General features: G+C 39.5%; 1 protein-coding gene across 4 annotated transcripts in view; it reads left to right on the plus strand.

The window, feature by feature from the left end:
• Positions 1 to 25,214, plus strand: part of Gkap1 (G kinase anchoring protein 1) — a 40,620-nt gene extending 15,406 nt beyond the window's left edge. For all 4 annotated transcript variants that reach the window (XM_060380569.1, XM_060380571.1, XM_060380570.1 and 1 more), the window contains exons 5-12: positions 830 to 953; positions 7,369 to 7,391; positions 14,008 to 14,164; positions 17,588 to 17,685; positions 20,331 to 20,394; positions 21,875 to 21,945; positions 22,354 to 22,431; positions 24,906 to 25,214. In XM_060380569.1, coding sequence (XP_060236552.1) covers positions 830 to 953; positions 7,369 to 7,391; positions 14,008 to 14,164; positions 17,588 to 17,685; positions 20,331 to 20,394; positions 21,875 to 21,945; positions 22,354 to 22,431; positions 24,906 to 24,953 — 663 coding nt within the window. In that variant the 3' untranslated portion in view covers positions 24,954 to 25,214. The remainder of the gene's footprint in view (positions 1 to 829; positions 954 to 7,368; positions 7,392 to 14,007; positions 14,165 to 17,587; positions 17,686 to 20,330; positions 20,395 to 21,874; positions 21,946 to 22,353; positions 22,432 to 24,905) is intronic.
• The last annotated feature ends 523 nt before the right edge of the window (positions 25,215 to 25,737 follow it).

Here is a 25,737-nt window from a genome sequence, read left to right on the forward strand (position 1 = left end):
TTTATTTTTACATGAGACTGGGGACCAAAGTCTGATCCTCAAATAACCATGCAAACTGATAAAAAAAAAAAAAAAAAGTATGAAGTTAGGGGCTAGCTCAGTGGTTAAGAGAACTGGCTGTCCCTCCAGAGAATGAGTGTTTCATTCCCAGCACTTACATAACATCTCAACCACCTGTAACTCCAGTTCCAAAGGATCCAATGTTATCTTCTGACTTCTTTGGGCACCAGGCATATATTCAGGCAAAACACCATAAACATAAAATAAAAACATTTTATTATTGTTGTTAATTATTCGTATTATTATTTGGTTTTCAAGACAGGGTTTCGCTGTGTAGCATTGGCTGTCCTGGACTCACTCTGTAGAGCTGGCTGGACTTGAACTCACAGAGTTATGCCTACCTCTGCCTCCCTGAGTGCTGAGATTACAGGTGTGCACTCTGCTAATAAAAAACATTTTTAAAAGACAAGAGTTCAATAAAAAAGAAATTCTGTCTTTTCAATTTGGTAATCAAGAGAAAACTGACCTTAATTTTAGTGTTAGAGAACAACGGAATCCCCATTTCAGAAGGTATGAGAGTGGAAATTGTAGGTAATTCTCTTAAGTTCTGAAGGAAAGAATAAGAAGTTGGCAGTGGGAGAAATTTATAAACCAATCTGGTTTTACTTTAATGTTTTTGAGAGGATTAACAATAACTAAATGGGAATTTTTATAAATTTGGCTAGTGTAAGCGTTCCATTTTTTATTTGCCTTTATTTTTTAAGAAACATGAGAAATTAATGTTAGACTTTATAAACCAAACTTAATTATTGTTGGTAATTCTCCTTAGGATTATGAAAATGCTGAAAATGCTTCAACTCAATCTAAAGTTATAAATAAAAAAGATAAAAGAAAGAACCACCAGGGGAAAGACAAACCTCTCACAGTGTCGCTGAAAGACTTTCAGTGTGAAGGTAAGCGTGTGCGCCACCTGCTACCCAAGGGCCTTTCAGCTGTTGGTCTTGTCTTTTTAGTGACTTAAACTCTGTGTGGCAGAGGCTCCTCCTGCCTCTTCCCTGAGGTTACAGGCTTGTTTCATGTCGTTAATGTGATGCTGGGATCAGACCCAGAAGCTTGCTTACACTGGCCCAGGAGTCCACTTAAACCTCTATTTTGAGGTATACTTCTACCACTTATACCTCTACCTGTTTTGAGTCTTTTTATAGTTATGGGTCCTTTTTCAGTGTACCATCTAGAGTTTAAAGGTGTAACCCTGTGTTTCAGTTCATTTTGTACTGCTGTGGTAGTGTCCACCAAGCAGAAGCACACTGGCACACAGCTCTGGAGGCGAAGAAGTTCAGTGTAAGGTGCCACATTCTCTCAGTGATGCATGCTGCACAAGTGGTAGACAGCAAAGGGCAAAAGAGAGAGTGCTGTGTGACTTCCTGGGGAGATAAGAACAGATATTTACTCACTCAGGAGAGGGCACCAAAAGCAGACCAAAAAACAGTTGTCTCCAAGACTAGCTCGCATAACCAGTAAATTTACTGGGTTTCCTTACAGAGGCATGGGTGAGAGGTCACCTATAGGATGGCTGCATCACCAAAAGCCCACCTCAAACATGACACCCTGAAGACCACTGCCCAACCTGAAGTTTCTTGTCTAACTGTTGAATTGATTTAGTAATTTTCTTGTGTAGGTCTTCAAGTTCTTATCCGTTTGTTTGGATTCTTGTTGGTGGTTGATTTTTTTAAGTTATTCACTTTACATCCTAATCATAGGCCCCTCCCTCCTCTACTCCTGGTCCCACCCTCCTTCCCTCTTTTCCATATCTTCCTTCCCCTCTCCCTCAGAAAAGAGGACCCTCCGCCCCACCTTCCCCTCCCAGCACATCATGTGGTATCAGGCCTGAGCACATTTTCTATCACAGTGGCCTGGCCAGGCAGGGCCCGTGCAACAGAGTCCTTGTCCAAGACAGCCCCACCTCCCCTTACCAGGTCACCCATATGAAGACCAAGCTGTCCATCCTGTATGTAACATATGTGTTGGGGGCCTAGGTCCAGTCTGTATATGGTCCTTGGTTGGTGTTTCAGTCTCTGCAAGCCCCCCGGGGCCCCGGTTAGTTGGCCCTGTTGGTCTTGTAGAGCTCCTGTCCCCTACTCGTTCTTCTGTCCTTTCTCCCACACTTCCACAAGGCTCCCTGTGCTCTACCCAATGTTTGGCTGTGATTGCTGCTGGTTGGAGCCTCTTAATAGACAGCTATGCTAGGCTTCTGCCCGTAAGCATAGCAAAGTGCCCTTAATAGTATTAGGGACTGACTCTCTCCCATGATGTGGCCAGGCACTGGTTGGACATTCCCTCAATCTGCTCTGTCTTTATCCCTGCACATCTTGTAGGCAGCATAAATTTTAGATTGAAGTTTTTGTAGGTTGGTTAGTATTCCCCTCCCTCTACTTGGAGTCCTGTCTGGTTAGAGGGTAGCCTCTTTAGTCTCTATGTCCCCCACTAGGAGGGGTGTCTGATAGAGTCACCCCCAAATCCTCCTAGAAGCCTACCCTGTCATAGATTTCCAGCCTGTCTCAGAGATGTCCCAGGCCATGGTTTCTCTTCTCTCTGCATGGCCTCTGTCCTCCTTCCCTGCCTCCCTGGCTCTCCCTACATCAGATCTCCACCCTTATTTCTCTCAGCACTCCCTCTCCTATCCTGTTCCCTCTCTTCCTCCTCTAAGGTATTTTTGACAATTCAGGGATCTGGTGATCTTTGCTCTCTGGTGTGAGAACCAGTCAGCTGTGGCAGTTCCAAGAGGAATCCTCTGTCATGGCGTTTGAGTGTCTTTGTTGTGTTTGTGCCACTGTTGGAGTGTATGTGACAGTCTGTTGTTTTACATTTAGTTTCTGTGAGTCTTCTCTTCTATTTCTGATTGCAAAGGTGAATGGTGCAGATCTCCTGATCTCCTGCCTTCCTGTATGGATGCATCTGCTGCAGAGCTGCACCCCTTTGCTGGTGTGTTAAGGCGGGCTAAATCATAGTAGTTGCATAGTTCCTGGCTGTTAGTCAGGTCACCAGCCCCTCTGAGAACTAGCAAGGGAAGGAGAGTTGTGCAGTGAGAGGTCCCTGAGGTCTGCTGTGCTCTTGTTTCTTGGCAGTTGGATTCAGCCTCCTCTTGCAGTGCACACGTTCCTTTTGGGGCTCCTACTGTACCAGGTGCCCTGCCCAGGAGTCATCTCAGTATGGACTGTGTGGTGTAGTTGGGTGTCCCAGCAGGCTTTCTTTTGAAAAAAAAAAAAATTATACTTGGCCTCAAGTTTTATTTTCTATAGCTCTTTTATTCCTCTCTTGGTGTTTTGTTTTGTTTTGTTTTTTAATTGTAACCATTTTGCACCCAAAGTTCTGGTCACACAGACATTCACCTACCATCTTTGGTGTTTTTGGTTTGTTTGTTTTTTGGGGTTTTGTTTTTGTTTTGGTGGAAGCTTCTTAGAACAAGGTGCAGTGTTTCCAGAACTGGAATTGTTCATGGTGGGTTGTTAGTTTGTTTCCCAAGGGGACAGAGGCTAGAACCAAGATTCCATTGCTTAATAATTTTCCAATGACAGTTACAGATCAACATGAATTTTATAGTGACAAAAATTTAAAACAAATTTGTTTAGCAATAACCATTTGAGGGCTTAAAAATTAAATCAGTCAGTGGGACTCTATAAATTTAGTAAAAGATTACCATTTCCATGTTATGTTTCTGAATTTGTCCCTTTTCTAAAACTAAGTAAAAGTAAAATGACATTTTCACTTTTTGAACAATTAAATCTGATAGTTCAAGGTATGGTGGTATGTGCCTGTAATCCCAGAATGTGGGAGACAGGAAGGACATCAGTTCCAGGCCAGTCTGGGTGACATTGTAGAAAAAGAGTGCTCCTTTCAGACAAAACAAATGAAAACACATTGCCCAGGGACCTGGTTGAGCTTAAGGTAGACTTGGAATAACTTTTGTAGGTTTTAGCAATTTTTGGTTACCTCTTCAAGTTATATGAAAAATACAAATTTTGGAGTGAGGTAGTATATTTATAGTCACTGTGAAATAGCAAAGATAAGGGATCATATTGGCCAATAAACTTTTACAGACAGCCCTCAAAGCTGTTTCTAATAGGGAACTGTGAACACAGTACAGCAGCCACTATTCATGTGTCATATTAATAACCTGCAAATGCAATTTCTTAGAAGCATTATGCACATTTCAGGTGCTCAGTAGCTACATGTGACTAGAATCTTTCATATTATCCTGTCTTCTGGAACCCCAGGGAATTTTATTAGCCAGTGCTCTGTCTATACTAGTTAGAATCATTGCTGACGAAGAAGCAGCTGTTTGTGCATTGACACAGTAGGAAGCCATTTGGCTCATAGGCACTTGGCCTTAATATTAGACTTCCTGTATTATTTTGTGAGGATAAATGCTGCTATAGCAATAATTTAAAAAATAAATATAAAAAAAATCTAAAGTTTTCAGAAACTAAGAGTAAACTTGGAGGTTTTGCCTTCATTTGAAGATCAAGAAAATTCTTTCTGGGGCTCGAGAGATGGGTCAGAAGTGCTTGCTTCTCTTACAGAGGAGCTGTGTTCCAGTCTGAGCACCCATGTCAAGCAGCTCACAGCTACCTGGAACTCCAGTTTCAGGAGCTCTGATGCCCTCTTTTGTTCTCTGTTGGCATCTGCACACATGTGGACACACACTAAAAATAAAAATTAAAAAAATTTAAAAAGGAAGAAAGTTTTCCTATAATCTACTCTAAGCAAGTTACTTTGGTTTAGGGCTAAAACATACACGTTAAAGTAAAACAAGTTTATCAAGAAGCATTTTTTTTAATAGTAAGTTTGGGTCTATGGAGACTGCTTAGCAGTTAAGAGGAGTTAAGGCTGAGCTTCCAGATTCTTATTCAGTTTACAGGACCCACAATTGTCTGTAGCTACAGTTCCAGGGAAACCAGTGCCCTGTTCTAGCCTCCTTAAACACTTCTTGAGTAAGAAGACAAACATGCTGGCAAAACACCCATAAAGTAAGATAATTTTTATATAATTATGTAAATTATATAAAATATATAAAATTACATACTTTTATATATTTCTTGTATGAATGTTTTGTCTGAGTGTACATCTGTACACCATATGCATGCCTGGTGGGAGGTCAGAAGAGGGTATCACATGCCCTGGAACAGGAGTTACAGGCAGCTGTGAGCCACGATGTGGGTGCTGGGAATCAAACCCAGGTCCTCTGAAAGCACAACCAGTGCTCTTGATCACTGAGCCATCTCTTCAACCCCAAATTTTTTAAAAAGAAAGAAATTTCATTAAAATATCTGCAGAAGTATAGAGCGAATACTTTCTAGGGGCTGGAAGGATGGCTCACATGGTTGTAGGCTTGTCCACATTGCAGGAAGCTCTGAATTTGATCCCTCCACCACATACACTGAGCTTCGTCGTACGCTGTAATTGCAGCATTGAAGAGAGGGAGGTGGGAAGATCAGAACGTCAGTCCTCCTCAACTACATAATGAAATGGGATACATGAGACAAAATGTGTGTCAAATATTTTATTTATTTTATTTTTTAACTTTTATTAATTATACTTTATTCACTTTGTATCTCCCCAAAAACTCCCCCTCCTCCCCTCCCAATCCTACCTTCCTTCCCCCTTCTTCACGCATGCCCCTCCCCAAGTCTACTGATAGGGGAGGTCCCCCTCTCCTTCCTTCTGATCTTAGTCCAGATCTCATCAGGAGTGGCTGCATTGTCATCTTCTTCGCCCCTAGGGGGAGGTGATTAAAGAGCAGGCCAATCAGATTATGTCAGAGGCAGTCCTTCTTCCCATTACTATGGAACCCACTTGGACACTGAACTGCCATGCGCTACATCTGTGCAGAGGTTCTAAGTTATCTCCATGCATGGTACTTGTATGAGTATGAGTCTCTGGTCAAAAATATTTTTAAAACTTGTATTTTCTCTGTGTTTGATTTAAGTTGTCAGCACACTTATTAGTTACATTAAGCATATAGCAGAGAGAAGCTACATATTCTTTACAGCTTGTGTTGATCACAGTTGTGACTTTTCCTTGGATTATGGCATCATATTGCTAAGTAGAACATAGCAGAAGAATGACCCTTTGGTAGTTTGATGTAAACTAATGGTTTTGAAATTGACTATGTTTTGTACTGTTCTGATGAACAATTTAATTATATAGAAAATGAAGGGATCTTTCTAATCGAAGGTCATAAGAAAGCTATTCTGTCAGGTTCTTCTTTGAGAGGGAATAATACAAGCACATTGTTAAGAAATTAGATATCCTTATCACCCTTAAAGGCTAGCATTTAGTCTTGTACTTTAGACTCAGGTGTTCTCTCCTCATCCTGCTCTCAGTCACTCCTACCTAGAAGAGCTATGTGGAAGTTTCTGTGTCCATGGTCCGCTTCATCTATAATTTGTTATTGTTCTATTGTGGAACTCTATAAATACATCTCTATAAATATGCATAAATTATGTTAAAGATTTTATTACAGTACAACCAAACCACTTTGTGTATCTTAAAAGTAATATAGTCAATAACTTTTTAAAAATACTTATTTATTATTTATCCAGTGTTCTGTCTGCATGTATGCCTGCATACCAGAAGAAGGTACCAGATCTCACTATAGATAGTTATAAGCCACCATGTGGTTGCTGGGAATTGAACTTAGGACCTTTGGTTTGGTTTGGTTTGGTTTTCCGAGACAGGGTTTCTTTGGGTAGCCATGGTTATCCTGGAACTTGCTCTGTAGAGCAGGCTGGCCTCAAACTCACAGAGGTCGGCCTGCCTCTGCCTCTGCCTACGGAGTGCTGGGGTTAAAGTCGTGTGCACTACCACTGCCCAGCGAACTCAGTACATTTGGTAGAACAGCCAAGGCTCGTAACCTCTGAGCCATCTCTCCAGCCCTAGCCAGTAAGTAGCTTTTAAGAATATACGCTGCTATCATATTTTTCATTTTATTCAACAAAGACAGTAATCTGAACATTTTCAGTTAATAGTCCTCTAATTTTAGACTATTTTCTGTCCTCTGAAAAACACATAAAGCCAGGTTAAGTGATTTATATATAAAACTCACATACTTAAAATTTAGTGACATCCCTTGATGTGACAGCATCTATCAGGATAGAAGATGGAGTTAGCCTAAGCTGAACAAAACCAGCAGGTCTGTGCTATATTTTAACATTCTAAGCCTAAAAGCAAATCAGATGTGAATTATAGAAAATTATGTTTCTTACACTTTTTAATTTTAACATTTTCGGTTGCTTTGTTTTTTTACATGTTAAGATATTTGTATTTGTTAATTCTTACCTGTAAAACTTTTCTTTTTTTCATTTACAGATCATATTAGTAAAAAGACAGAGGTAAGTTTTACTAAGATTGTCCTGTAGTCTAGAAAACTCTGAATAATAGTACTTCAGTTATTAGCAGTAACTCTTTTTCTAGAGATATGGCCACTTAAAGGTTTGTCTGGATTAAACTCATTGTGTTTCTGGTATCATAAGGATAGAAATACAGTAGAATAAAAGTGATTATTTGCATAAACTACAGTTTCATTTGGTAATACTATCCTAATCTGTGTGTATTACAAGCTTAAAATTCAAAGAAGTATTTTAATCTTTAAATGTGCACTTTCATTTTTATACTTGTCTATGTGTTCATTCTTTTGTATGGAGGAAGGCATGTGTGTGCACAGGTGTGTGCTCACAAGTGTATGTGTGTAGGTGTTCATGCGTGTGTGTGTGTGTGTGTGTGTGTGTGTGTGTGTGTGTGTGTGGAGGCCAGGGAACAAGTGCAGATGTTGTTCCTTAGGTGGTGGGAGAAGAGAACTGCCTCTCACAGGTTGTCTTCTGACCTTTGCCTGTGTCATGGCACACGAGCCATCCTATAGAAAAAAATAATTTTAAGACTTTATGCTTCTAGATATTGTGATACATGTTTACAATTCTCACACTTGGTAGGCAGAGGCAGTAGATTATGGTTAAAGGCAAGCCTGAGCTACATAGCAAGACCCTGTGACAAAGAATCAAAGCAAAACAAAACAAAAAAAGCCATGGTGAGGTGGCACACAGGGTGAGGTAGTCCCAGCACTCTGGGAGGCAGAGGCAGGTATCTCTGTGAGTTTGAGGCCAGGCTAGTCTACAAAGTGAGTCCAGGACAGCCAAGGCTACACAGAGAAACCCTGTCTTGAAAAAAAAATGCAGAAAAACAAAAACAAACAATTCCCCAAGAGGCTGACAAGATATCTCAACATATAAAAGTGCTTGCTGCCAAGCCTGACTACCTGAATCTGATTCTTGAGACCCATTTGGTGGAAGGAGAGAACTGACTAATATCACCTGTTACAAATACTTGAGTAGTGGGGGACGGGAAAAGAAGCATGTATATATAGATGGACCTTTAGGAAGATTGTGTATTATGGTGGATTAAGAGATCTTTACATTGTAAAGCTGTATGTCTGTCCCTTAGGTTACATGGAACCTTTAGAAATGGGTGGGGTGGGGAGCAGTAAGAAACTGTTAGGCTGCAGGGATGGCTTGCTGGTGTAGAGTGCTACAGGGTTGTCAGGGATGGCCAAAGTTGAGATGTAAGAAGCTGAGCATCCTACATACACCTGCAGTCCAGCTCTGAGAGGGGCAGAAACAGGAGGATTTCTGGGGCCTATGGGCTTACAGCCTAACTGAGATGATACAAGCTCCAGCTTAGGAGAGAGATCTTGCTTTAAGGAAAAGGTAGGAAGTGATTTAAAAGGGGGGGGTGTCCAGTTCTGGTCTCTGCACACATGTGCGGAAGCACTCAGATATATACAAATACAAGATCAGACTGTTCAGGCCTTTACAGATACACCTGCTCTAGAGAAACTTCCACATACCAACTTAGCTGTTGATACTTGTGTGTGTTCTGACCAGGCCTACCCCTTACTACTTACCCAGAACTGGAACAATCAGATACTTGTCTTTAGTAAAGGGTTGTGAAGTAATGATAATACAGCTTAAAGATAAACAAAACTTACAGCTCAAAACTAGTGCTTAACTTAAATATAAGTCGAGCCTCAGGAGGGCCATCTCTGCTACACAAGGGTCTGGGCTCAGATGTGTAAGGGAGGCACACCTAAAGCAGTTGGGTGGCTGGAGATGTTGCTGATGGTGGACCATTTGCTACTATGAGTAGACCAGTGCTGATTCCCAGCAAATCTAGGGGATGGATGTTTTGTCTGAAAACTCACCTGGTCTCTCCAACAAGAACATGTGAGAAGAAAAAGTAGGTTGTGGAAAGGGGTGTGTTCTGGATTAGAAGAGACTTGCGAGATCACCAACTGTAATGTGCAAGTCTTAAGTCATATTATGCCATGGTGTCCCTGTTGCAAAATACCTAAGCCAAGGAAGTATATGGGTTAAATAAAACAAACAATAAAGTTACGCCTTTAGCGCTGTTTGCCTAATAACAAAAAAATGGGGGTGATAAGCACTAAACTCAGGGTCATAGTTACTTTACAGAGGCAAGAAGATGAGTGTGGGAGAGTACAGAGGGTACAAGAACAGGTAGGTCATGCTCTAGTTTTCAAGAGAAATGGGTTTGGGGTGGATTTTTTGAAGCAGCTTTACTTACTGGCAATGTGGCTCAGTGGGAAAGCACTTGCTGCCAAGCCTGATGACCCACATGACAGAAGAAGATCACGAACTCTTAAATAGAACAAGATCTTCTCTGGCCTTCATCCCCTTCAGTAAGCAAAACACAATATAATAACTTTACTGTTTCATAGTTTGCGTCAACTCAACCATTGCATGTTATAACTAAATCATGAAGAAAGACAAGCTGAGAGTCAAATCTAGGGTCTCAGATATATTAAATAGTTTCTTTACCATTGAGATAAATTCCCGGCCCCATTTGTAGTGTATCTAAGGAGTTATGTGAGCTTGATCACAATCTAGATTTAGAGTTGTCTATAATCTCCCAGAGTTCCCTTGTACTCCCCCTTTGAGTCCCTGACAATGACTATTTTGTTTTTTTATTTCTACAGATTTGCATTTTCTGGTAACCTATGAACAAACTCAGTGTGGTCTTTTATGATTGATTTTTTTCACTTTGGATAGTTTTGTTAGGTTGATCTATGTTGTACCATGTGTCAGTAGTTCATTCAGCTAGACATACCTGCAAACTCTCCCAGCACTGAGGAGGCAAGACCATCTTGGTCTACATATTTCCAAGCCAGCCTCCACTACAGAGTGAGATCCTGCCTCAAACCAAGAAATAATAGTGCATTCAGCTTTATTGCTGAATTTATTCCATTGTGGAAATGTTTTATATTCAGTTACTACAAACGTTTGATATTTACATAGTTCTGTGCTTTTATTTCTCAGGTTGCTGTTTTTTGCTAGATTGTACAGTTTTGATTTGTTTTGTTTTTCTTTTTACAGATGTAGGGGTTGAAAATGCTAACCTGTTTATAATGTTCTGGAGATTGAGCCCAGGACCTTGAGCAGCTAGGCAAGCATTTTACTACTGAGTTTCATTTGAAGACCTTTTAATTCATTTGTTTGTTTTTGTTTTTAATTTTTTTTTATTCGAGACAGGGTTTCTCTGTATAGCCTTGGTTGTCCTGGATCCACTTTGTAGACCAGGCTGGCCTCAGATTCACAGAGATCTGCCTGCCTCAGCCTCTCAGAGTGCTGGGATTACAGGCATGCACCTCCATGTCGGGCTCCTTTTAACTCTTTCAAACATGATCTCATTAAGTTATGTAGGCTGGCTTTGAACTCTCTCTGTATCTAGGCAAGCCTTGACCTGATTCTCCTGCCTCAGCCTCCTAACTAGCTGGAATTATAGGCCTGCAATAGGAAACGTGGTTGAAATGTTTAACTGCTTAAGAACCTGTCAAACTGTTTTAGAGCATGGATATGTCATTTACTAGTCCCACCAGTGGTGTGTGAGAACTTCTGGTTCTTCTAACACTGTGTCCTAGCAGGGATATAGTGTATGTCATTGAATTTCAGCTGCATTTACCTGATGACTAATAAGTATGTTTTCATGTGCTTATCGAAATTCATTTTTGAGCAGTCTTCTCAACTCATCTGCCACAAAAAAAGTTTGTTTTATGTGTGTGTCATTCAGAAATACTAAGAGGTTTTGGGGATAGGAATGATGGTAAAGAGGAGCAGCAATCAAAAGATGTTAGGTGTGTTGTGCATGCCCTTGATACCAGCATAGAGATGTGGGTCTCTGTGAATTCAAGGCCAGCTGAAGCTGCATAGTAAATAGTGAGATCAGTCTAAAAAAAAAAAAAAAAAAAAAAAAAAATCAGACAAACAGGGCCACTGAATAGAGTAAATGCAGAAACTGGCTAGTTGTCATCCGCATGCTCCTTCCATGTTCAACACTGTTTTATACTTTAAAACGAGATCTTATGAGAATATAGTAGCTTTATGAAGCAATACTTGGAATGATGTTTGTGCCACTTGGCAGTGGCTCTTGGGCATCACAAGCCTTGATTGCTTAGTGGGATGCCTGCTCTGTCAGCCTCCCTGGTGTTCCTGGGATCAGATAAAGCAGTGTCTTAGTGCCCTGTAGAGCGTGAGGTTCTCTGAGGTACTTAGCTATCTCATGTATATTGATACACAAATAAATTTTCATTCAAACACTTCTTTCTTAGGTGATAAGAAGGCAAAACAGTGAGCAGCCATTGAACTGTATATGACTGTTTACAAATGCAGTTGAACTGATAAAACTTGATACTGAAGCTAAAAGACCAGTGGGGACAGGAGAAGCATTTCCTTCAGTCTCTGTGCTTGATAATAAAAAGGGAAAACTGCTTTGTTAGAGAATGTCCAACTTTAAGTAATTTGATAGTTGGTGTTAAAATCACATCTCTTTAATATATTGTTTTTATTTGTATGCATGGTTTATGTCAAAATGACTGTTGGATATTTCTATGCAGAGGAAAACATTGGATGCCTTCTGCACACTATAACAAAACTAAGTCATAGTGGACCACAGAAGTATATGTTAAACCTAAAACCAAGCTGCAATTTAGCCCCTTGAGAGGCTGGGGGATGGCTTGGACAGGGGAGTTAGGAGTGGCAGGCAGGAGTTGCAGCTCCATAGTCAAATTGCCCACCCTCTGTACCAGAGAGGCCATGCCTAGTTTTGAGCTCCAACACCACAAAGGCAGATCAAAGTTGAAAGGTTTGCTAAATATAAGAGCTGGAACCCCGAGTCTCAGAAGAAAACAGGATGTAAAGTGATAAAGTGCTCATGTAGCATATATACAATCCTGAGTTCAGTCCCTAGTAAAAAAATTAAAACTTTTAATTTTTTTGTGTTTTAATAGAGGACATCATAAAAAATTTTGCTAAGGCAATTTATGAGAAAAAAAAATTTGCAAGTATTTGATGAGATGTTTATTTAAAACATTTTTATATGTATACATGTTCATGTGTGTGTACATGTGTGTGTTTGTGGGGACCAAAGGTCAATGTCCACTGCCTTCTTCAGTTGCTCTTTACCTTATTTACTGTGTTGGAAGGGGGTGATGTCAAACCATTTTATTCACAGGCTTGAAAGTGGGAAGGAACAGAAGACATTCATGAAATCTGGCAGGACAAAATTTTCTAGCTTCTCTGTCACTAACTGGGATTATAGGCATTTGTCACCATTCTCAACTTTTTAGGATGCATAAATTATTTTCTTTTAGATCTTTATTTATTATAAATATGCATATATGTCTGGGGACTATATCTGCACTTGAGTGCAGAGGCCAGGAGATGCTGTCAGATCCCCTGGAGCTGTAGTTACAGGCTTGTGAGTCACCCAGAGAAGTGGGTGCTAGGAACTGAACTCAAGCAGGGAAGGGGATATCTCACTAGCCAGAAGTCAAATCCTTAGAACTTAAAAGTAAGTAGGCAAGTAACTCAGTTAAAAAATGAACAAAGGTTCTAAGTAAACATTTCTCAAAAAAAGATTATAGTGTCCAGTAAGCACAGAAAGCAGGCCTGCTCCATTAACCATAGGAGAAATCAACTCAAAACCCTGATGAAATAGTTGTTCACATCCATGAGGGGCTTCAATAAAAACATAATTACATATGGGTGAGAATATGCAAGTTAGAACTGTGTCATGTCACTGATGGGATTGTAAAGTAGTGAGCTGCTTGGAGCACAAGCTGGAAGATTTCACAAGGTAAAATATAGACTTTGCACACCATCTAGTAACCTTACTCCTAGGCATACTCCCAACAGAATTGGAAACATCCATAAACATGTTGAATATAAATGTTTGTAGCAGCAGTGTTCATAACAGACAAGAGAGATGTCCATCCACCCGTGGCAAGAAAACAGTGTGAAATGAAAGTCTAACCTGTGCCATTACATGGGACAGTTTTGTAAACATACTGATAGATCACAGAAGTTTGGAACAGAAGATGCAATTGTCATGTTTGTAATGAAATATCTAGAATACATAAGTTTATAGACACAGAAAATTAGTGTTGCTTAGGGCTGAGGAAAGTATTAGAAAAAAGAGCGACCGCTAATGGCTGCAGGGTCATTAGACCAGGGTCATTAGAGGAGAATGTAGAGCTGTTCTGGTGCAGTTGTACAACACTGAGAGTGCACCAACCCTGGCTTTTTACACGTAGCTGGCAGAGGCAAATGGTGTATAGTGAACACTTAAAGAGGCAAGTAGTGTCTGGGCACGTTACAGAGCCACAGTGTAAGCATGTGAGAAGTGAGGCAGGATGAGCATAAGTTCCAGACCAATCTGGGCTCTGCCTCTAAGAGATGTCAATCATACGAAACACCAAAATACCAAGAAACTAGAAAAGACTCTTGCAAGTGTGCCTCTCCTGCTTCTGTTCTGGAGACATGGTAGAGTGATGGATTGTCTCCTAGCAACCGTTTCCTTTATTTTTCTAGTGACTCATGAGGTCTAATGAATTGTATATATTTGTATTGAATGATAATAACTCATGCTTTATTTTGACAGGAATCGAATTCTTCACAGGCTTTATCACACGATGGGGGATTCTTCAATAAACTGGAAGATGATGTTCATAAGATTCTTATTAGAGAAAAAAGGAGAGAACAACTTACAGAATATAATGGAACAGATAATTGTCCTGCTCCAGAGCACAACCAGGCATGTAAAATAAAATTTTCTTAAAATCAGTTTTCTTTTTTGTTTTAAGGAAATTAAATTGCAGATTTCAACCCTAATTGTGTAAAGTAACAGTTTTAGATACTATTTTAGTCATTATTCTTCAAAGGGTAATGTGTGTGTGCAGTTAACTCACTAACAAATACAGAGCACACACTGGATTGTACGGGTAGTTAAAAACTGCTACTGGAGAGAGAACAGCCTGTCTTTCAGGTGCAGAATGTAAATATTCAGGTACCTGCTCTCTTGGTAAGACTAAGCTGAGTGTATAAGTGTAATTAGATGATTAAGTGGCATTAGTGTTCTGTAAAGCCTGAATGACAGTGTGATATAATGGAAAGATAATAGATTCTGAAATCAAACAAATATATTAGCATTGCAACTCATCTGTTTACTGCACTGGACATAATTGTTCCCTTTTTACATAATTATTAAAAGAGTCAGAAATTACAATTTAATGTGCTTAACAGTATGTCGTACACAGTATGCAATAGTAGATAATTCTCTTTATATAAAGAGTTGCGAGTATAAAAAGTAGGTACATTAATATAACAGGATTGGACCTTAAGATGGTTTCTGGAGAGAAATTAACATTTGAGTTGGAAGCTGAGAGGACAGAGGATCTGAACATGTAAAGATGAGGAAGAAAAAGAAGCTAGCATGTCTTGAGTAAAACTAGAGACACAGTGAAATAGAAGCAGTGTAATTAAAAGAGGATGGTGTATGAGTCTGCTGAGGCAGGCCTAGCTTATGATTTAGTCTGTAGATAGGAAAGAAATTTTGGATTTTTTTTTAGCAGAATAAACTTTGACTTAGTAATAATTTTATTGAAGAGTCTAAGACAAATTGAAGGATGAGTCATCTATCATAGAGCTAAATAACAATTGTAAGGACACAGAATAGCATAGCATACTAGGCAGAATGTAGATTGGCATAACCATTTGAAAAACAGCGAGAGAGAGAGAGAGAGAGAGAGAGAGAGAGAGAGAGAGAGGCAACAACCTGTAAGCTGAACCTGATGGCCATGACTTAGGCTGTCGTAATTCTACTTGTTTGATTTTTGTTGTTTGTTTTTTGTTCTTGTCTGGTTTTGTTTTTTGTTTTGTTTTGTTTGAGACAAGGTTTTCTGTATGGCCTTCACTGTCCTGGAAGCCGCCCTGTAGACCAGGCTAGCCTCAAACTCACAGTGATCCACATGCCTCTTCCTCCTGAGTGTGAGGACTAAAGATGTGTGCCACCACAGCTTGGCTCTACACATGGTTTTACAGTGTTTTGCACATCAGTTGTTTATAGTAGCAAAGTCAGTCAAAATGAATGAACTGTACCTATAAATAACAACATGGAGAATTTAAAAAATAGACTGTGTGATGAGAAAAGTCACTAAATAATAGTTCGATTAAATCACTATATATTAAAATAAGCCAGATGGGTTGTCTTGGGTCTATGATTGTAGTGCTTGGGAGGCTGAGAGGTTTCTTCTGACCTCCACATGTGCCTGTGTGCATAGGCACATGGTGCACACTAAATAAATAAATAATAAGTAAAATCAGCTAAGACAGCAGGCTAGAGAATGCCTCACTGCAAACCAGTGAGGCTTTTAAGAAAAGCACAATAAGAAAAAAATAGACTCAGACCAACAGAGCCAACAAATCTGGGCCCAGGGGGACCTGCAGAGACTGATGCACCAACCAAGGACCATGCATGGAGAGGACCTAGAACTCCTGCTTAGATGTAGCCCACAGACAGTTCAGTCTTCATGTGGGTTTCCTAGTAAGGGGAGCAGGGGCTGTCTCTGACATGAACTCTATTGCCTCCTCTTTGATCACCTCCCCCTGGTGGGGGCTCCTTCATCCGCAGAGAAAGAGAATGCAGGCAGTCCTAATGAGACTTGATAGGCTGGGAGGTCAGATGGTAGGGAAGGAGGGCTCCCCCTTTCTGAGGAATAAGGGAGGAGGATAGGGGGAAAGAGGAGGGTTGGAACTGGGAGGAGAGAAGGGAGGGGCAACAATCAGCATGTAAAGTGAATAACTTATAAAAAATACATTTAAATTTAAAAAGAAAAAAAAAAAGACTATTCCAGAGAGAGAAAGGAACAGCTTTGGAGACCCACAGAAGAAATAAAAGGCATCTGGAAAGAGCAGCAGCATAGGGAGTGTTGTCCTGGGGGGAAGGAAGCAGAAGCCACTCCCAAAGCCAATTGCTTCTCCATTGGTAAGTGTACCAGGATCAAACCTTCAAAAGAAGGCCAGTCAGAAAAAGGTCCACCCCTCCCCGCCAGATGAACACTCACACCAATAGGTGAGAAAATCACAGCACAAAAATAGAACAGAGAACACCCCAGCTACTGAGTTCATCAGCAGTGAGATGGGTACAGGGCCAGACACTTCAAACATTTTCAGAAAATGATAGAAGATCTTTGTCCTGCTTGAATTTAACTTGTGGGCTCAAATAATCCTCTGAGTTTAGCCTTTTTGACATAGGACCACAGCATATGTCGCCACACCCAGCTCAAAGTCATCTTGTACCTTCTTCCTCACTGCAGCCAACCTGGCTGGCCATCTCTTTTTATTTTATTTTATTTTATTTTATTTTATTTTATTTTATTTTTTATTTTATTTTAATCAAAGGTGGCCACCTCCTTTTAATAACACTTGCAACAGTTTGACTTATAGTTTAAACCTTGCCTTATATGCACCTGTTTATGTGAAATCCCCAAACTGTACTTTTGACATGTTTTATAAGGACAAAAATGTTTCAGTCTTTTCCCCCCAGCACCTAGAGACTACTGTTGAGTATCTGTGTGCATTACTTGTAAAAAAAAAAAAAAAAAGAACCAGTTTGCATACATCAAAATAGAGCCAGACCTGATGGTAGGTCCCTTTAATCCCCAGTATTCAGGAGACACAGAGTCTCTGGAAGTCAAGGCCAGCCTGGTTTATATAGTGAGTCCCAGGACAGCCAGAGCTGTGTAGAGAGAGCCTGCTAGGGAACCTCTTCATATGTTTATTCTAGGATAGAGCTGTCATTTCTAGGCTGGATATTGTTCTATCGTGTACTTAGAGCTTGTCATAAAAATCTCATTTGCTGCCAGGCGGTGGTGGCACATGCCTTTAATCCCAGTGCTCAGGAGGCAGACAGATCTCTGAGGCTATCCTGCTCTACAGAGTGAGTTCCAGGATAGTCACAGCCACAGAGAAACCCTGTCTCAAAAAATAAAAAACAAATCTCACTTGCTATTACTATATGTAACTAGGAACACATAACTGGGTAAAGGTAGAAATTGAATAATTCAAAGCTGCATCAAAATAAAGCCTGTATTCTTCTTCTTAGTCTTTTCACAAAGGAGTGTTGTAAACAATGACAGTGGAACAATCTTGGTCAAAAATCAGTATTTTTCTTTTTCAGGAAGTGGGTCTAAAAGACGGAAGAATTGAAAGACTAAAGTTAGAACTCGAAAGGAAAGATGCTGAAATTCAGAAGCTCAAAACTGTGATCACCCAGTGGGAGGTCTGTGTATCCACTTATTTTTATAAAAGAAAAGAACTATGGATTTATATTTTCTGTGTTTTTATATATGTTTATTATTTACTTACTAGAACTAGTCATTCTGCTATTCAGGTTTTGTAACTATTAAAGTCTGAATGATGGTATAAATTTTGTTATAAAAATATATATTTTATATATTTTAAAATATATAAGGGAGGCAGAAGCAGACAGATCTCTGTGAGTTTGAGCTATATAGACCAAGTTTGAGCTATATAGACCAAGCTGGCCTCAAACTCACGGAGATCAGCCTGCCTCTGCCTCCCAGCTGCTGGGATTACAGGCTCAGTAGTACTAATCACCTTTCCACTATTGTGTGACCATTACTGCTATTCCCACCCAAAAGCTTTGTAGCAATTAAACAGCTCACTATTCCCACCCCTTATCCTTAGCAGCAAGTCAGAGAGATGTTCTTGATCCCTCGTTTTGGTAGAAGTTTAGTTTTTGTCCTTTTCTTTCTGACTTATTTCTTCTAACAATATTTTCAAGGTTTCTCCCTGTTGTAGCATTTATCAGAACTTCATTCCTTGTCCTACATTCTCGTGAAAGTACATACTACATTTTGGGTATGGGTGTACAGTTGTCTGGAATCCTGCTTTGAGTTCTTCAAGTATTTTGAATAAGTAGAATTACTTAATATACAATAGTTCTGTTTTACTTTTTATGTGACTTCAGAGCTTTTCCAAAGCAACTGTTATTTTATGTTTCTACCAGAAATGCATAGGAATTCTAATATCTCTATATCCTTGCTAATACTTTGTACACAAGTGTTTCCTTTTAAAGATTAATTTAAATTTGTGTGTATGTATGCTTGTATGCATGCACATGTGTGTTCAAGTGTCTATAGAAGCTAGAAAAAAGGAGTATCAGAGTCCCTGGAGATGGAGTTACAAGTTGTTGGTGCTTGGAACCAAACCTGGATCCTCTGGAAGAGCAGCAAGTGCTCTTAATTGTGAGCTAGCTCTCCAGCTCTTAAAATTGTCTTTAACCACAAACTTAAGAAGCGTTCTCTTGCTGCTCCCCTTTAGACTTTGACGGTCCTCAAGCATCATTTGCTTCCTGACTAATGTTAGGCCACTGATTACTTACTAAGGGCCATCCTGTGCCAGGCTTCTGGGACTGGTGTGTGCAGCAGCGTTCCTTCAGGTTTTCTTTTTAAAATTTTTTTATAATTCACTTTATGTGCATTGGTGTGAGGGTGTCAAAGCCCTTAGAATTGGAGTTACAAACAGTTGTGAGCTGCCATGTAGGTGCTGGGAATTGAACCTTTGGAAGAGCAGGCAGTGCTCTTAACCACTGAGCCATCTCTCCAGCACCTTCATTCAGTCTCTTAAAAGTTTCTACTCTCCCCTGTGTGCGTTGCAGTACTACTCAGTAAGTAGTTATTATCAGAAATGTATTGGTTCTATGAATTAATGGGTAGAGTACTGTTTGGAAAAAGTGATTTTCATAGAATTTAATATATTTAAAGCTGGGTGGTGATGGTGGTGGTAAATACCTTTAATTCCAGCACTCAGGAGACAGGGGCAGGTGGATCTCTGAGTTTGAAGCCAGCCTGGTCTATAGAGCAAGTTCCAGGACAGCCAGAGCTACACAGAGAAACCCTGCCTCAAAATAATAATAATAATAATAATACAATACAATAAAATAGATAAATGATATATTTAAATCCACTATGCTCTGGCATTGTTTAGTGATAGCTGCTTCCTTTTGGTGTTTGGTAAAGCCTGAGGTTGGACACCAGCACTATAGAAACAAAAATGAAACTGGCCAATTCTGCACATACCTGGAACATGCTTAGAGAGAAAAATGATGAGGTTTTTTTACACTGATATTTCTAGGCCTTTATTCTTTTATAGCATTTAACCAATTGTTTTCACTAATTATTGCTTATTAATGTTTGAAAGTATTTCAGAGTACTAAAAGAAATGATCAATGGATACTGATTGGGGAGATAATTATCAAAAATTGAAATGGTCCGTGGGGGAGCAGAGTTCCTCTTTTTCAGTGAGTGTGTGATGCATCATTTATTAGGATTAGAAGAAACCAAGCCATTTGGAGAAGGGAGCTGAAAATGTCCAAAAGGGCCACTTGTTCTGTATTTGGCAGTAGCAGTTGTAGAACAGACCCTGGAGGTTCTGATAAAATTTGCAGGGCAATACTAGTAAAAAGCTAGGAGTCAAAATTAGTTGAAATTACTTGTTTTTATTTGGGAAAGAAAGAAAAAAAGATTCTTCAGGAAATTTTAATATTTTCTTGACTTCACTTTTATCCTTTTCTGCTTTAAAAAATTTTAAATGTAATTTTAGTGTGTGTGTGCTGCGTGTGTGTGTGTGTGTGTCACATGGAGAGATCAGCTCTGTGGAGTCAAATGTGTCCTGTGCATGGGTTACAGGGATCACACTCACGTCATCAGGCTTTACCCTCTAAGTCATCTGCTGCCCCCTCTAAGTTTTTACAGGACTAACTAGTAGTTCTTACTCTTTTCTGTTTATTTCACACATGAATCATGTTTTTAAGCAAGCATAGAATGCACAGCCCAATAAAATGTAGAACATAATTTATCATCTACCTTTAAAAAGTTAAAATCTTTTTTCTTTGACTATTAGGCAAAGTATAAAGAAGTAAAAGCAAGAAATGGACAGTTACTGAAAATGCTTCAGGAAGGAGAAAGTAAGTGACAATATGCTGTAGGTGTTTGCTTTTCTGATGTTGTTGTTGTTTAGGTATTTTATGTGTGGGGGTGTTTTGTGTACAAGTGTGTGTGTGTGTGCTCGTGCACGCATGCTCACATGCATGCTCATGAATTGTGAGCATGCCTGATGTCAAAAGACACCAGAAGGGGGGGACAGATGTCCTGGAACTGAAATAATAACAGTTGTGAGCCGCCACGTTGGTACTGGAATTTGAACCCTGGTTCTTTATAAGAGCAGCCAGTGCTCTCAACTGCTGAACCACCTTTCCAGCTCCCTTTTTGTTCCTTTGAGGTAGGGTCTGACTGTGTAGCTCTGACTGGCCTGAAACTTACTGTGGAGATCAGGCTGATGTTGAGGCATAAAGATCTGCTTGCTGCCTCTCAAATTAGACGCGTGTGCCACCACACTCAGCCTTTGTCTGTTTTTCAGAATTAAAGCTCATCTTAATATCTGAAGACAAATCCAGTACTCTGGAGGCAGAGGCAGATGGATCTCTGAGTTTTCAGCCAGCCAAATCCGCATAGTGAGACACCTCTCTCACAAAAACAAAAACAAAATCTTACTTTTAAGATTAGGCAATTATAATGGTTTGTATCCACAATCTCAGCACTTTAGAGACTGAGGCAAGAGGACCAGAAGTCGAAGGGCCACCTGGGCTCAGAGTAGACTGATGGCTGAGCAGGTAAAGCTGAGCTGCTTTATTAGACGTGATAAAACCGAGTTTGATTCCTGGAGCTTACATGATAGAGTGAAAGAACTGACTTCCACAGTTATCATGGCACATGCAGACTGTGGAGTGTGCACACACACACAGTAAGTGTGACAGAAATAAAAGATGTAATATGACCTAATAAGTAGCTAAATACTGAAGAGGTTGAGTTTGTTTTCCTGTGTGATTTTTTTCAGTTGTCTTATATATCTGCCCCTAGTTATTGTAAGTTGAAAAATTAATCATCTAGGGGAACAGGTACTGTCTCTGACATGAACTCAGTGGCTGGCTCTTTGATCACCTCCCCGTGAGGGGGGAGCAGCCTTACCAGGCCACAGAGGAAGACAATGCAGCCAGTCCTGATGAGACCTTGTTAGCTAGGGCCAGATGGAAGGAGAGGAGGACCTCCTGTATCAGTGGACTGGGGGAGAGGCATGGGAGGAGAGGGTGGGGTTGGGAGGGGACAAGGGAGGGGCTACAGCTGGGATACAAAGTGAATAAACTAATTATATAAAAAAATAAAAAGAAAAAAGAAAAATTAATCATCATATATGTGCAATTAATATTTTAACACCACAGAAAAATTTAAATTACTTAAAAAAAAATCTGCTGCTGTAATAATGCTTAGTCACACTGCAGAGGACCATGCATTAAGCAAAGAGAAGAAATGATTGTTCTGAATGCTCCATACTGAAGCTTGTCTCACTAAGCACTGGGTGAGACAGTAATGCTGCTGTTTTCCTTTCAGTGAAAGATAAGGCAGAAATACTTCTGCAAGTTGATGAATCACAGAGTATCAAGAATGAGCTGACAGTCCAGGTGAGGGGTTATGGGACATGTGGTCTGCTTTTCTTCCACTCTAATGCGTTCTTGATTGCTATGCCCAACTAATGTTCACTAAGCAGGCAGGAGAGCAGTAGAAAGTATTATCATTGTGGACTAGCAAGTACTTTGTGCTGCTTTTTCTGAAGATGGTTGGGATGTCCTGAGGAGTTTGAGAAGGTAAGGCGTGAACAGCAGGCACAGCTCGTCCTGTTCCTGGGTTTTCTCTTCACAGTGAGCATATCTGCCTGGTCTAGTGTGCACCTGCAGAATGTCTCATGGGAATCATGGGAAGACAGTCTCTGATACCAATGGTTGTCAAATCTTATCACAGTGGATGCATTCAAAATTAATGTACTTTCCAAAAAAAGGCCAAAAGTTTTCTTACTTGTTGTTTGCTTATAGGTAACTTCACTTCATGCCGCATTAGAACAAGAAAGATCTAAAGTGAAAGTATTACAGGCAGAATTAGCCAGATACCAGGTATGTTTTTTATAATTTTGAAGTTTTCTTTATAGCTACATTTGGAATAGATTCAATATAAGAATAAATGTCCTATTTTATTTTTAAGTCATAATTTTTTTTTTTTTTTTTTTTTTTTTTTGGTTTTTTAAGACTAGATCTCTGTATAGTCTTTGCTGTCCTAGACTCACTTTGTAAACCAGACTGGCCTTGAAAGAACAGAAATCCGCCTGCCTCTGCCTCCCTTAGTACTGGGATTATGGGCATGTACCACAATGCCCATACTTTATTCACCAGATATATTGATGATTTTGTAAAAAAAAAAAAAAAAGAAAAGAAAAGAAAAATTAGATTTATTTAGCGTGTGTGTGTTTGTTTGTGTGGGAGATGCTTTTGGACAACACATAGGGTATTGGATCCTAAAGCTAGTGTTAGAAACACTTGTGGCCCTCCTGACCTGGGTGGGAACTGAACTCAGGTTCTCTGGAGAAGAAGCAAGTGCTCTTAACCACTGAGCCATCGCTCTAGACCCATGGTAATGCTTTTGTTATTGGCCAGGTAATAATGTACCTTTTTTAAAAATAAAGGTAATTCTATATATTGGTATGTACAACAATAATTAAATTGGTTCAAGAAGTTCATTAGAGCTCTGTATCAATGTGCACCGCTAATCCTGTAACAGAAAGGCACAGATGCCATAGACCGCAGCGTCGTGCGATGGATTGCTTGGATATAGGTATACCTTCTCTGTAGATGTCTGTCTGCCCTTTATAATGGACAGGTGATATATAGTAGATACTTGAGAGTGTGCCATCTCTCACCATACGTTTGATTATGTTGATGATAGTTTAGATTCCGCTGGGCTTAAGAAGATAGTTCAGCTCTTCTTTTCCTGTATGAAACAACTGGAAGTAATTAGTGTTTACTTAAATGTGTCAGATGTGTTTTTACTTACTTACACATATATGTGTAAAGCATCATTGTGAAATCATGGAGAAAAAGGCTTGAAAGCCACTGGTGGCATAGAGAATATAAAAATTATTTAATCCAGTTTGGCATGGTGGGACACACCTTTAACCCAGTACTTGGGAGGCAGAGGCAAGTATTTCTCTATGAATTCAAAGCCAATCTGATCATAATTTGGGTTTGTTTCTTGTTATATTTATTTTGGGTTTTTGAGGCAGGGTTTTGCTGTGTAGCCTTGACTATCCTGGATTCCATTTGTAGACCAGGCTGTCCTTGAACTCACAGAGATCCACCTGCCTCCGCTGGGATTAAAGGCGTGTGCTACCACACCTAGCTTGTTTTGTTTTTTTTAATCTCATTGAATTTTTCACATTGGCAGTATCATAGTCAGTAATGTTTATCCCAGGTGTGTTATTGGTAATTCTTACTGCTGAGAAGCATGATAAGAATGTTAAACACAGTGGTAGTCCTCAGCATCGTGATTGTTACCTTAAAGGAATGTTTTCTAAACTTTTTATTTTTCATTATAACAGGAAATCAATCCATTTTTAAGTATGTTGTTTCACATTTAATTTCCCACAAAATCAGTACATTTTTTTTCATAATGAATAAACCTTTTTGTCCCGCTGTGTGATTGGGAGTGAATAACAGCATTCATATATTTTAAAAAGTTTTTGGTTTTTCTGTTAACTTAGAGACTGGTGTATTTGACTCCAAAAAGGGAAGCTGTAGGGTGAAGAGGGTGAACGAAATTAAGATAGCTGATGTTGTTTCAAATGAGCCTGGTCCCTGCCATGCCCCTAGTATGACTTAGAAATATACTTTTAGTATATTCTTACTCTGTTAAGTATTTATTTTTATTTTATGTGTATGAGTGTTTTGTCCTTATTCTCAGCCTGAAAATCAAATTTCTAATGTTGGGGCTGAAGAGTCGGTTCAACACTAACTGCTCTTCCAGAAGATCTGGATTCAATTTCCATCACCCGAGTGGCAGCTCACAGCTGTCTGTAACCTTAATACCAGGAACTCTGGCATGCTCCTCTGTCCTCCCTGGGATCCAGTCATGAAAGAAGTGTACCACCATGCACACACACACACACACACACACACACACACATGCAAGCAAAACACCCATACACAGAAAATAAAATTAAATGTTTTTTTATTCTAATACTATTAAATAGAAATAAAGCTATACAGAACATGAGTTATAAATTAAAAATTACCAAAAAAGTAATTAATTGAAATTACCAAATTTGCTGATTATATGAAACAAATAAACTATGTCATTTGTTTTGTACTTTTAAAAGTATTTAAGACAAAATAATTCTGAAAATTGAGATATTTGGGATCTTACTGATTCAGCCTAAATAGATCTGTATAGAAATACTATTACTTTCTGTAGCATTTGTAGAAATAACTGTGAAAGCAACTAAATAGAATATCAAGCACTTCAGATTTTGCATGATTCTAAACTAAAAGTCCCAAGGTGGTGTGTCTTCAGTAATGTGCTCTGTTTTTCCTTACAGGGCGGCAGAAAAGGGAAAAGGAACTCTGAGTCCGACCAGTGTAGGTGATTATGGTAGCCTTTGAGATCAGCACAAAATACTTTCAGAATTTTGCAGAAATGTGTATATTTAATGCTGTGCAACTGCTAAACTGCAGTTTTTTGTTGAAGGAACTAAAAGCAACTAGCTCATTCATAGTCTACAATTTTATGTTCTTTTGGCTTAAAGTTAAAAGAAAATAGAGAATACCAGCAGAACTTGATTATTGTTTTCTGTCCAAACTTATGACATTAGTTTTTCATCAGTCAATAAAATTAATTTACTCTTCCACTAATGTGCCTGATCTTTAAAGCCTCCTGAACAGTATGGTATTCTCAGAACCTTGTGAGCTGAGCCTTCCAGGATAACATGAACAGAAAGAAAGTGGCTGGTGGCCTCAGGTGGGGGTGAGCAAAGTAAGAGTGAAATGTAATTAACACGTTTCCAAGAGTAATCACAAGCAGATCACATGTTCCTCAGTGTAAACTGAGAAAGCTTACAAGAGATGGTGTTTTGAGAGAATTTCTCCTGGATATTTGTTGAAAAGCATTCCCGGCAGAAGGAGTAAAATCTGGACTAGAAGATGTGCAGGAATAGCAGCCAGCCCTAGCACAGCAGGGGTGAGCCGCAGCGACACTGAGGAATCTTGGTAAAAGGAGAGCAACATGACTGTTCATTGATGTGAAATCGCTAGAGCCACTAGCTGCTTGTGGGGACTTTGTTTTACTTAGTATATTCAGTGACATCCATTGACGATCGGGTAAAATGTTACCTTTGACCTTAGAAATAGATTGCTGAGTGGCAGAAGCACTGT

The sequence above is a fragment of the Meriones unguiculatus genome, chromosome 3 (assembly GCF_030254825.1).
Source record: "Meriones unguiculatus strain TT.TT164.6M chromosome 3, Bangor_MerUng_6.1, whole genome shotgun sequence".
NCBI classification, from domain to species: Eukaryota; Metazoa; Chordata; class Mammalia; order Rodentia; family Muridae; genus Meriones; species Meriones unguiculatus.